This window comes from Trachurus japonicus, chromosome 19 (genome assembly GCF_045865225.1).
Source record: "Trachurus japonicus isolate A0001 chromosome 19, Traja_1.0".
NCBI classification, from domain to species: Eukaryota; Metazoa; Chordata; class Actinopteri; order Carangiformes; family Carangidae; genus Trachurus; species Trachurus japonicus.
In genome coordinates this window covers 23,319,702-23,333,309 of record NC_140925.1, presented here as the reverse complement: position 1 = coordinate 23,333,309, position 13,608 = coordinate 23,319,702, and the positions used below count along the sequence as shown (strand labels likewise).

The 13,608-nt window shown below is 39.6% G+C and overlaps 1 protein-coding gene across 2 annotated transcripts; it reads left to right on the top strand.

The window, feature by feature from the left end:
- Positions 1 to 3,423: 3,423 nt before the first annotated feature.
- pax10 (paired box 10) lies at positions 3,424 to 11,208 on the top strand. 2 transcript variants are annotated; one of them, XM_085760870.1, is made up of 8 exons: positions 3,424 to 3,621; positions 4,492 to 4,719; positions 4,925 to 5,119; positions 6,824 to 6,906; positions 7,007 to 7,163; positions 7,518 to 7,591; positions 9,015 to 9,147; positions 9,281 to 11,208. In XM_085760870.1, exons 2-8 carry the CDS (start codon positions 4,614 to 4,616, stop codon positions 9,379 to 9,381), a joined length of 849 nt encoding a protein of 282 aa, XP_085616996.1. In that variant the 5' UTR covers positions 3,424 to 3,621; positions 4,492 to 4,613; the 3' UTR covers positions 9,382 to 11,208. The 2 variants fall into 2 exon arrangements, with proteins under 2 accessions (XP_085616996.1, XP_085616995.1); XM_085760869.1 differs by having other exon boundaries at positions 3,430 to 3,625; positions 4,495 to 4,719; positions 9,281 to 9,618.
- The last annotated feature ends 2,400 nt before the right edge of the window (positions 11,209 to 13,608 follow it).

The following is a 13,608-nucleotide window of genomic DNA, read 5'->3' as shown; positions in this document are numbered from 1 at the left end:
GTAATGGGGAAATAAAGTTACACTAAAACAGCTAATATGTGCGTGTGAGTGAGTGTGTGTCACAATTTGCCTCCAGGTCGGCTGATATTCACTTTTATATCACTAGCGGCATATTTGTGTGTGTGTGTGTGTGTGTGTGTGTGAGCCTCCTCCACTCTGCTCCTCTCACTCATAATATATGAACGCATTACAGGACCCAGTCAGTAAGAGCAATTATAATGCACTCCCGTTTGTTTTTATTTTAACGACTTGATGAATATTTGTCGTGGCATTGTAACCATGGTGACTGCCTCCATCGCCGCCGTCCCCCCCCCCCTCCCCTCCCGGCCCCTGTCCACCACCCCTTCCCCATCCCCCCTTCAGCGCTGAAAAAGCAAGGGATGGCGAGAGAGAGAGGGAGAGAGAGAGGTGACAGGAATGAACTAACAAGATGCACTAAAAAAAAATGCATGTCCTGGAGCTACATGAATCTTTGCAGTGAAGCACGCGCCGTCACACACACACACGCTCACACGCTCACACACACACATTATTGCACTCAGCACATAGGGATCACATAGGTTAAGCCACATTCCAACAACTGGAACACAATAAGAAGCAACTATGATTTCTGAATAAAGGAAAAACAAAAGGGTGACCAGCTATATACAGGCAGTGGGGATGGAAATGTGTTTGCAGGGTTAATTCCAGTGTTCCCCGGCTTAGCTTTTAATTAGCCAAGCAGTTTTCTCACTCAGGCTTTCCCTCATTTACTTTTATTTCTTGTCTCCTGTTTCTGTCTTTTCATTAATTTCAGTAAAAAAAAGAAAAGAAAAAGAAAATGGCACAAATTCTTTCTTATATTTCATTTTTCATCTTCTTTATGCTTCTATTTCACTACATTTCAGAGGGAAATATTACACATTCCACTTCAACACATTTATTTGTTTTTGTTTGTAACTTTGTAGATTTAGATTTTACACAAAACATATTGTGACATATGGTTTTGTGACACAAAACAAGAAGTATTATAAAGGATTAAACTACTCAACAGTACAGAAAGCAGCTGAATTGAGCTTCACATTAACCAGCTATTAATACTGAAACGCTGCTTATATGCAACAGCAATAATAATACAATATATGTGATGAGATTTGTGCAAATGGCACTAATTTTCTTGTATACTTTTATTTCAGTGAAATGTTGATTGCTGACCTTGTATTTGTGTTGAAGTATTTTATTAATGTGATTCTGGCAGTTTTACTTAAAGGATCTTTTACTGCTTTTTTACCTTTGAACTTGTCAAGTCCTTTCCTTTCTCCAAGGCACGTCTCGGAGGAAAGTAACAGAGAAAGAGGGGGGGCAGAGAGACAGAGCAATGGGGGCAGCTGAGAAAGAATAGCAGAGTATGAAAGAGAGAGGGAGCGACAGAGAGAAAGGGAGCGCAAAGTCTTGTCAACCGGAAATAAAACAAGCTGGCACCCTCCCCATCCCCAAGCCCCTACACCCACCCCAAAGTCACATACTTCCTCTTCACTCTCTCTATCTCTCCCCTCTGCTTCCATCTTCCATCTCTCTCTTCTTCTCCTCTCCCTTCCGCTGCAAAGAGATATATTTAAACCCTGGCCCTACACCGCTCTCGCTCTTCGACTACCATACATACCGTCATACCTGCGTCATTACTAACGCCTGACATCAAACCCTGTGTGTCTATTGTCTAGGGTTTCTGTATGGTGCTCCTTTAACCCTCTTTGGGGCCAGACAATGCCTTTGTTTATTGTCCCATAGCTTTAAGCTCAGTGTGATATAAGAAGGAGAACAATACCTCCTGGAGTCAGGGAACAATAGCCAGGTGCTGGGGGAGAAGCTTGGACTCAAACACTGAGCAGGTTTTTCAGCATTAAATAATAAACTGTGGTCACTTTACCAGCTACAACATCTGTAGCTACATGAGTGTAGGCCTGAAACACTGGTGCTGGGGTTGAGCACAGTGTCCAGATTAAGGAAAGAAGCTGAGCTCAACACCGGAACTGAAGCAAGTGCTCAAATTATCAATGAGATGATCTACAGAAAATCAATGTTATAAACTAAATAACTTGACTAATTGTGCAAAAAGATTTTAACTGATATTATAACGGAGATTTCTATTGTTTTATGCCAAAGACATTAATTGATTAATCAATCAAAGAACTGAAAGGCTATAATCAGTAATGTATACTGACATATGCAATATGCTTTTCTAAAGCAGCATCAACTGATACAGTTAGCACACATTTCACTTAAGATACGATTTCATCAAGTTATAGGCCTATATTATTTTGGTTTTAATGGTAAACATCATCCACAAACTTGGAGCAAAACAAAATGTGTTGTTATTAGTCATCTTTTTTGAGTAATTGTAGGCCTACCATTTGTTGGTAATGTTTTAACAATAACATCTTAAATTGAATGTAATAATTCAGTTAGGTTATTGATGAGATCAGAATCTTTACCAAACAAATATATGCCTATAAAACAGTTCATAATTAATGATACTTACTTTTACAGTATTTTAAATTATCTATTGTGATTCATATAAATTGTAAACTATCTCCATTATGTCATAAATCTTTACTGCGTAAATTATTCTTATTGTGCATAACATGTTTGACCTTAATGACTTGAGAAAATAAATAAAAATAATATATAATTAATACTATGACTTAACATGACAGAGAAATTAGTTTTAATCATATAGATCTGTTTTTACTATGATGCATAATAAATATTTGTTATTTCCGACAGTTTGAAATAATCAATATAGCCTAAACACTGTGTTGGGCCTAATATTCATTCATCAGTAATTGCATTTCCTAATAATCTTTATTCCTTGCCCAAAAAACAAAACTTCACCTCTGAGTGCAGCAGAATTTAAGTGAAAATAAATACATACAATTTAACAGCTGATGCACGTCACAGATTTATCAATGTTTTAAATATGAACTCTTTTAAGTGTCTAAATGAGGATCAGTAGAAATAGAAATGAGTCTTTACAACTGTGAAGCTTAAGTTTAATGTGATCATACCAGTTGTGGTTGCACATGTTTTAGTGTTAAAATAAATAAAATAAAATAAAAAAATCAACCTGAGACAGTTGACCGACAGTTGTACTCAATTCTTGAGCGCAATTTTGGCTAAAATTGAATTCCATCATCTATTTATCATCCACTATCTCTCCATTATCTGTGCTTTATGCTCCACTCTCTCGGCCTCCCCTCCTCCTCTCGCTGGCATTAAGTTCAAACTTGACACTGATGTTGACTCACTTTGTCACCCCTCTGTGGCTCTCTCTCCCTCTCTCTCTCTCTCTTTCTCCCTCTCTCTCTCTCCCTCTCTCTCTCTCTCTCTCTCTCTCCATCCTCCATCGCTTGGAGGACAAGAGTGCCCGCAGACGCATTTCTCTCCAGAGCCCCCCCTTTTCCTCTTTCACTCTCTCTCACCCTGTCTAACTCTCTCCATCTCTCTCCTACTCTCTCCTTTACACACACACATTATTGTCAACAAAGCTGGAGAACAAGGGACGTGGGGGGAACAGGGGAATAAAGGTCCACAGAAGAGGAGAGTAACACACAGGATCCCTGCATCTTTTCACCTGGACAATTGGTAAGTTTGCAAAAAAAAAAATTATAGTGTCTTTTTTATGCATCTTTTTGTGTGTTTTGGTCCTGTGCTGATGTCACTTCTTTAAAACTGACTTTTAATGGAGGCTTTGGGATCGACTGCGGCGACTACAGTGGGCAGAAATATTTTCTGGATTTGATTGAAAAGAAGACGAATAGATGTAATTGTTAAGGCGCTACTTCATCCAAATGAACGAAGTTTGACCTTTGACATTGTGCTGCTGCAATAGTTGATATTTGCACCGTCGTGTTCCTCTCTGACTCTGCAAAGAGCCGGTTTCCAAAAGAAAATGGAGATGCAGGATGAGACACAGGTTTGATTCATCTCACACCGAGACTCATATATATATATATATATATATATATATATTGAGGCAGGTGATGTTTATGGACAAACTTCAGCACTTTATGTCTTATATTGAAAGTTAAACATGGGCTTGGTTCAGATGTTTTGTGGGGGGTCTTGTTCATAAAACAGCTGTGTGTGTGTGTGAAGCCAGTTTGACTACATAAAAATGCAGAGTCTTTTCGTGCATACGTGTGTGTGTGTGTGTGTGCATGCTGCGGCTTACCAGCAAAAAAAAAAAATAGAGCTAAAAGCAAGTAGCATGATAAATGTCACGGCTTTCAGAGTGGCTTCTAATGTACCTTGGCTCCCTATGGTATACTAGCATACCAATGTATAACACACACACGTTACGACAGCGCACATGTAACTAACTCCATTTCTGTCTGTCATCATGAGGCTAATTCACCACAATGCCGACCATGTGTGAACTCATGCGATATGAACCCCTCCTTCTTCATCTTCCTCCCCCACCCACCCACCCACCCATCCACTCTCTCTTTCAAGAAGGAAGAGTTGAGGATCGAAGGAGGGAGAGAGGAGCGAAAGGTGACAGTAAACAAGGGGAGATACACGCAAGACAGCAGGACTCCTTCATTTCTCTTCATGCTGTTCTGGACAATCGTAGTATGTATGAGAAGTTAACCATGCTGAACCTGCAGAGCGGCTCGAACTGGAGCGGGCCTAACAACTGGTACCATGACCCCACTGGAGTCCAGACACAACACAGCACAGGTGAGGGGGAATTCACTCACTCATTACCAGTTAAGTCTCATCTAATTCAAACTGCATGGAAATTAAAAGCTACTTGTGGCTGTCTCAACAACTTCCTGTTACTTCAGAGCATCTGAGTCTGTGACGCACCATTTGGAGGATTTTTTTTTCCTTTTTTTCCTGGTGCTCACACATCTCTTTTGTCACCTTTTCCTCTTCCTGGCAGTGTCTGAGGGCTGTCTACTGGACACGGAGGGCAGCATGGGGGGAGAGGCAGGGGGAGGAGGTGCGGCCAGAGGGGGAGGAGTCCCCGTGGAGCGGGACGAGGGCGAGGAGTCTCAGCTCAGGCTGCAGCTCAAGAGGAAGCTGCAGAGGAACAGGACCAGCTTCACACAGGAGCAGATCGAGGCTCTGGAGAAAGGTCAGGCCATGCCAGCACGCACAGCGCTCCCTGTGCTTTTCAGCCAATCGCGACCCTCCAGAGTGTGTCATGACGCAGCTTGTCCTGCTGCTTTTTTCCCCTGCCAGCATCTGTGTTTATTGGATTGTAGTCTACCTTGTTTACAGGTTTTGGGGAAAGTATAGCAGGGGGAAGATAAACAAGAGAAATGACACAGGCTTTTATCTGGTATTGCGCCTTCTTTTAAAGCAGGACAAGATTTTATTCAATCCCTGCAAGACCCCACAAGCAGCCACATCCATGATCACTTCCAGATGCAAATGATCCAGAATCTTAAAGCCTCTGGGAGCAGAGTTTTGATGATGCATCTATTACCGTGGTTGTGTATTATGCAGCGAGATCTGGCCCTCGTAGCCTGATATCCACTGAGAGGGATCAGAAAGCCACCCTTGACTGGATATGGCTGCAGCAGGCCCTTGAGCTAAATAAGGACGCAATGTCCACTGTGCAGCCGAGTGGAAATGTATCACTGTGGTCACTCTGTGCAAATGACATTAATGAGGTACACTGACCTCAGTGCACGGCCAAGGCACAATAACAATCATGTGTTGACACAGACGCCAATTATAACCAAGCCAATTATAACAATTTGTGAAACGGCTTAATCTATGGTGTCACTGTTGTTGTCTCTGTGCAATATGGATTTATTATTACCCACGTGTAACCAGTATCGATGGTGGTGTTTAGAGCAGCGCATATCTGTTAATGATAGACTGTGATTATCCATCCTGCTGCCATTTTTCATGCAGTTGCATCTGTTTTAGGCAAATCAAGTGAGTTATTGACACATTATTGTTAAACATGTGTGACGGGTGCAGACAGTGTGATGTATAAAAGGTGTCTCTGTTACTGAACTTGAAACTTCAGGATGACTCAGACTGTCTGTTAGAAGGAGAGGCTTCTTCTTGTTTCGACTTGTCAACAGCACAAATGTCAGCAGTTTGTCAACTATGAATTAACTGCCACAGTGAGATATGATTCCCTGATACATTAGAGTCTTTGATGTGAACACGCTGTTGTTCAAGCAACTTCACAATGAGGAATGAACTCAAGTCTGTGTGTGTCTGCCAAACAGTCCACAGACAGTCACTGGAACAGCTACTGTTGATATTAACAAACTCTTCATGCTCATGAGACACAATATAATTAATCTGAATGTAAACAGATGTTAGATAGATTTTCTTTTTAGTTTAGTTTTAGTCAGCCTTCTTTGAAATGAAGTGCTTACACAGCTTCTCAACTTGAATCCTTTCGTTTTAACTTTCTGCATGTTCCACAATGATAAATAATTTATACAAAGTGCAACAGATAAATATTTCAAATATGGTTGTAAGGATACATCTCAGCTCCCTGGATTTGTATATTCCAAGAAAAGATAATTAGTGGTGCTGATAATAAGCAGTAAGCATAGCACGATAAGCAGGTTTTACTGGTTGCAATGATGATGATGAGATTGAGAATCACAGTTTAATGATTTATACGTTTCATTTGAATATAGACAAATATTTTAAATCATCTCAATTAAATAAGGATGTGCAGATGAATGTGAACTATATATTAACACGATGCAGGAATGGTTATCAGGCGAGCTGCTCTCCAGTAGTCCTGCCATCCTCGATTAAGACTCACACTGTGTGTTTGACATACAGTTAATATCTTCCACAGAGTTTGAAAGGACACATTACCCAGATGTCTTTGCGAGGGAGAGATTGGCAAACAAGATTGATTTGCCAGAGGCAAGGATACAGGTAGGGAAACGTTTCAGTCAACCCTTTCTATCACATCATTATTAACCTGATTTTCAGCTTGTGACAATATGCAATAATCACAGAATCCTTTGACTGACAGGTGTGGTTCTCCAATCGAAGAGCCAAGTGGAGGAGAGAGGAGAAGCTGCGCAACCAAAGGAGGTCAGGGGGAGTGACGTCCTGTTCCCAGAGCCAAGCCCCTCTGACCACCTCCTTCAACACATCTGTCTATCATCAGCAGCATGGCAGCAGTTCAGGTAAACATCTGGACGCTGCACTGCAGGACGAGCCTTTAATTCACGTCCCCCAATCACAGTAACAGTTTGTTACAGTGTTCAGTGGCATGAGGAAAGCTGAAACCAGGTCTTAACCTTTGGTGTGTATAATTTAAATATTCAGGGGAAAGAAATATTTTACTAGCTTATAATTACAAAGCTCAGAGCTCCTGTGCTTGACATTTGAAGGCAGGAAAACCATTAGAGTTTCTCCATTAGAGCGCATCTATATTACAACATTTCCACAGTGAGATGTTCCCACCATGTGTGCGTGCGTCAGTGTGTGTGTCTCTGTGTGCTCACCATCTCACTCTCTCTCTCTCTCTCTCTCTCCAGGGTCCATGTTGAGTCAGGCTGAGTCGTCCCTGCCGAGCTACAGCTCCCTGTCAGTTTTCTCATCTGGAGTCCAGGTTGGACTTTCATCATTCATCATTCATCAGCACCTCCTAAACTTAACCAACGCAGGATATCGCCACACAGCAGAACCGCTCTATTGGCCTCTTTATGTCAACTATAGCGTAATGAACATGAATAAGAAATAGATAAACACTACTGTAGATATTATTACCACTATCATGGCTGATCTAATATAATAACAAAACAAGTAACAGTAAATCCTTCCTTTTATTATAACTCTTATTGCTTTTCAGTACTAGTCAAATTACTATTACTGATAATACATATATAATAAGTAATAAAAATGATGCCAAGGATAAAATTTAAATATAAAACACAAATCTGAACACGATAAACAAAAATATATTTCTTGAATGTGAAGATTAGCTGCATTTGAGTCTTTGTGTGGTGGTTGGACAAATGCATCAATGATGGATGATGTGACTGCTGTTTTTCACCATTTCACAGTCATATAAATTATACAGTGATTTTAAGAATGATATTGACTTTTTGCGGTGGCATAAAATGGCAGTCTATCAGTCTTTGTAATCTTTGCTATAGTAAGGCTCAATTGTCCAATTACTCCATAACTCTATACCTTCTTGCTGGCTCTGGAAATAAATCAGCTTGTTGTAATGAAGATGTGATGATCAACACCTCTCTGGTTCTGTCAGAACATTTGTAGAGACTCCATCAGAAACTTTAGGAGCAATACTTTAAGCAGCATCTTTATGAATCAGAGTTTATCCAGCGGATTTCTCAATCTGTGTGATCAAAGAGACTGTGCACTGTTAAAAAATGATACTAAAATGAATGCAATCCATTAAAAAAGTAACTGGGCATCGACACCACACTTTTCAGAGAGGCAGCAGTTAAAAGCTCCACAATCAATTTAAATGCATAAATCCATGATTTCTCAAGAATGGAACAACTGAAATAACCAATATCATGAGAATGCATCCATTTATTGTCTCTTGGTTAACATGAACATGCAGGTGCTGGGACTTTAATACGGGCATACGGCACTGCCCACTGTGACATATGCAGAAAATATAATTTAATGGGTGGATGTTTTGTTATGACACAAAAAAGACTACATTTTGAAATTACACAATGGCAATTGAGGGAAAAGATGGTGGAATTAGCATATCATAAAGATCAGAGAATAAGTTATTAATATGAATACAGCTGTGGTTGCATTTTACTCCCACCACAACACTACTGTACTCTAGCACCTCCCTGTGGTTCCAACCATGCTGCCTTTACATCCAGCTGCCTGTGGGGCTCATAGACAGAATGTGTGGTCTACAGCTGCTGCTATGTACATTTTAAAAAGCCATTTTTGTAAATGATACAGTTATTTTTTCTTGGCATTGATGTAAATCTAACCAAATCCTTTGCTCTGCTTCAACCCTCCACTCCTGTGTCCACCCTCAGTCTATTTCTCCCCAGTCAGCCTCCTCTTACTCCTGCATGTTACCTCCATCCCCCTCTGCACCGCGCAGCTTTGACTCATCGGCGTACTCCTCCCCTCATCTGCAGAGTCCACCCTCAGCCAACTCCAACACTGGTGAGTCTCTGTGGTAGATGTGGGTTATGGCAGACTCTTGTTTAATGTCACTATATTGAATTTGATTGTGCATGGCGTTTAATTGTGTTCAACCACGAACTGACTCTGTTTCCTGTCTCTCCGTCTCCATCAGGGCTCATATCGCCTGGAGTTTCAGTGCCGGTCCAGGTCCCAGGAGCTGAGCAGCAGAGCATGAGTCAGAACCTGGGTCAGTACTGGGCCAGATTACAGTGAGCAACAGACAGTCACCTCCAACAGGCAGAACTAAAGAAGAAGGGAAAAAAGGGCATGTAAAAAAAAAATACTAAAGAAGTGTCGAGAAAACAATACGGGGGATACAGGTGTTAAGGGAGCACTGGTCTGAGCTGTAGAGGAGCCTCGATGAGTTGCAGACCCTGAAATGCATTAAATGTTTACAAATTCATCCGAGAGCAGCTTTGGTTGCACCTGACGATACTCTGGTCGTACTGGTATTTGCTTAGTATTATCAGGCTGCACCTATATTTTTTTTAATAGCGTGTTAATCATTGGGCAGAGGTCGGGATTAGAAATAGGATCAATTTTAGGCAGAATTTAAGAGAATCGAGTCAGGATTAGGATCAGGCTCAATCTGTGATTTAGGTAAGACTGTCTGTAGAAGTGCAACAAATGACACTGTTGTATTTGAGAACTGGCATAAAGTTGTACCATATTTTTTTGCAACAAAGATACAGAGTCTAAGACTGGCTATCGATGAAAACTACGAAGTCAGTAAAGGGACTGCTTTGACGTTTGACTTATTAATGGTTTAGATGCTTAAACTCAAAGATAAACTCAAATTTTTCTAAAAAAAAAAAAAAAAAAAAACTTTAAAAAACAGCTTCCTGAAGTTTAAGGCATGACATTTCCAAGTCTCAAATTAAGATTTTTATTCATGTCATTCCACCAATCTGAAATGATTCAGTGGTACTAAGTAAATGCCAGCAGATGTCAGTATTGTGAGGTGTAACCACAGTTTCTTGTTACTTGAGCAGCTCAATGATATTGTGATAGCTAGCTTGTTCCCTGAGCATCAGCTGTGTGAGGCTACTGTGAACTTTAGACTTGCTTATGGCAATCACTTTTACTAAAACTTAAAAACTAACCATAAAAAAGTGCAAATCCTGCCTACTCCTGCCAGCAAAATTACACTGAGACTGAAACTGCATATTTTTGTACAGACATCTGTGTATGATGAAAATAACTGTGGAATATTGTCAGATGTTATTGGAGGGAAGAATGTAGCACGTTGTGGACTCAAATCACCCTCAAAGCACAAGTTTCATTTGTCATAATAAATGAAAAGGGATGCACCACATCACTACTGGTATCAGATCAGTCTGATACCAGGCTGAACATACAAATATAACAGATATTGTACAGGTATTACAGATTGTTGCCAAAAAAAAAAGTACAGGAAAGCAATTTCATTCTTTTGTAAGGATGTCTTTTTATATCGGACATATCAAAAGACAAAAAGAAGTAAATTAGAGACATTTTGGCCCAGCGCTCATCATCGGGCTGCACTAGCAGTGATTTTGTACATCACTAATGAGACATTATCCATGAGCCAATGACAATCAAGCAGAACACACCAAACAAAGAGACCAGTGAGACTGACAATCCAAGCTGACGGTGGAGATTAAGAATAAATAAATAAAACTGTGAAATTATTGCAACACTGTGGATACAATAGCAATGACTTTATCAACTGTGCATGACCAAAAATAAGCCGCTATAGACAATCAGCTACTTGCAGAAGTGAATCAATTGTACCAAAACTGATTTCTGTACTTTGCAGGGTTTTAACCTCTGCTCACTTTCCTCTGACTATTGGTTTTACCGATGCATCTCAGTTCGATCTCATATGAAAATTGTCTTTCAGCTCTTATTTATTTGTCTTTTCACTTGTTCACATAAGTCCTCTGTGTTGTTTCTGTTGTTGTGTGTTGTGTTAGTACTGTATAGCTACCAAGAGTCAACCCTTTTGTGAAGGCCTTGGATCCCTTTAATGAAAATAAAACTGTGTGTAATGAAGAGAAATCCAAAGGTCTTTATTTGTGATGTTGTTGCATTTTATTTGCTATCCACCAGGAAAAACAAGATTGAAGTCAATATGACAGTTTGACTATTACACTTAGAAATGATGACAAATGTGACTTTTGCAATACCATTACCATTATCCAAATAAAATGCATTAAAAAAATCTGTATGAACATACTGTAGTCCTACCCAACAAGGATGTCATTGGCACTGAATACAAGATTGCCACTTGGTGCAAAGATCTTGCTAAATACTGTGTTTTCTCAAGAAGAATTAAATCTAATTCCAATATTCATTGCAGACATTAATGAAAATGTCATATTTCATTTGAACTTTAACTAGCTACCGGTATATCATTTTGATACATTGTTAAATATTTTTTGGGGGAAAACAGCCCATTTTTGTACTGACTGTAACATCTCATTCAGTGGTTCTGTGATACCATGTTCAAGTGTGTTTTTCATTGGTCTCGTGAAATCTTCAGGAAGTTACAGTTTAGTTTATTGCATACTGTGTTGTCATTTTCTTGCAACTTTTTGTGCAAACTCTTAATCTTAGTTCCTTGGTTAAATCAACACGTAGCCAACAGTACAATTTCAAATCTATATCTGAACTAATTCAGACTTAACTGACTCCAACAACTTCACCTTTGAGTGCAGGCTGCTTCACCACTGTGGACGTGTTAGGCTTTTTCCAACAGAGCAGGGCTCCATGATCTCACACTCACATTAAACCAATTAATTATGAAATAAAGTATGATCACACTCTATGTTGCAACCTATTTTGAAATAATCTGCCAAAACCTGTTTCATGTGTGGAACAAATTTGTTTTGCTCTTTTTCTGTTGTCTAATGCTGGTTCGTAATGTCAGAAATTAGACCACAAAGGAATTGAAATGTTAAGTCAGTGCGGCAATTATCCTTAGGGTTTATTTGATGTTCAGAACCAATTCCCACCCAGTCCAGTGAAAAATAAGTAGCTAGTGATGAAACTTAAAATATTCATATCTAAAACTGGATCTGGAGAAAAGCTACATGATTTTGAAGAATGTATATTTTGTCAGCAAATTTACTGCAAGCCTTTAATTTAAATGTCTTACGGCTTGTTTCCACTGCCCCCAAGTGGCCATAAAATCAGTTCTTGTAGGTTTAACATACTTGAATTCTCAAGTGTAATACTACTACTACTACTACCTAATGGTACTACTAGTGGTAAAAAAAATATGGAGGCCAGCTAACAACTACAAACCTGACATTATTATAAATTTTAGAGACTGAGTTTATGAGACAGGTCCTGCTGTGTGTGTGTGTATCAGTGCAGAGGAGTCATCTGTAATAACCCCAACAACATAGCACATGAAACACTTTCATGTTTTCCACTGGTGCAACGACATGAAGTGGACATGACGGAAACTGGACAACCATTAGCGGGGCGGTATTCTGTGCTAATGGCATGACTCACTGGGGGCCTGGAGGATGGACAGAAATTAAAGAGGGGAGAGCAGCAAGAGGAAGAGAGAGGGAAAGATAACACCGGGGAGACTTAGCAGAGAAAATGACCGTGCAGACCCATGGACATACAGTAATGGGGCTCTAAGATGCTATGTGAGATGCCAGTGCACTCCAGCTTAATGCAGCGTCATCAACTTTCCTCCAGTGTGTCATCAGTACTTTGTGTTGAAAATTGCTGGCATATTTATTCACTCATGTGAAAATCACAACAACCTATAGTGTCTTGTAATATACCAATATCAAAATCACTTCATATTAAAAATTCACTTTGAAGAATTAACATTTACATTTGAACATTTGGAAATGCAACTGTCACAAATAAAATTGAAATATAGGCAGCTGTGACAAATGATCTATAAAGACTATCCAACTGTATTTGAAATTGTATTTTACTTCTAATGTCCAGTTGATGTGCAGTGTAATGAGCTGATATAAGGCCTCTATTGGGATATTCTTTAATCTCTTTTTCTGATTTGATTTGAAAAGCACAGTTGCCTGATTATAGTTTCATTTCAGTGTTGTCAGACTTGGTCTTCCACAGATTAACGCTAAGAAAATATGTCAAACACAAAATGGCACCAAACTTTAGAAGAATTCATGATCACAACTGTCCACTTCAACAGACCACAGTGGAAGTTCAATAACAAAACTACAGTATATTGTCTTGACCTTATATGACTTTTTCACAGACACCGAAATGCTTGCCTATTAAAAATAGTAGTGAAAGACATGACGCTGGTGATGCAGGGGATTTTTGAATTAATATGACAGATAGAATGATGTGACTCTGTGGGCAGTCACACCTACGACAGTTTGTGGTTGGTTCGGAGTATTTTGTCTCTATATGACCGGTCTATTCAATATTCAAAGGAAAATTGTGCAACCGCTG

Coding starts and splice junctions, on each gene's coding strand:
- pax10 (XM_085760870.1), top strand. CDS start 4,614: ATGTATGAGAAGTTAACCATGCTGAACCTGCAGAGCGGCTCGAACTGG. Junction 7,164..7,517: donor GCAGCATGGCAGCAGTTCAG/GTAAACATCTGG, acceptor CTCTCTCTCCAG/GGTCCATGTTGAGTCAGGCT. Junction 9,148..9,280: donor CTCAGCCAACTCCAACACTG/GTGAGTCTCTGT, acceptor CGTCTCCATCAG/GGCTCATATCGCCTGGAGTT.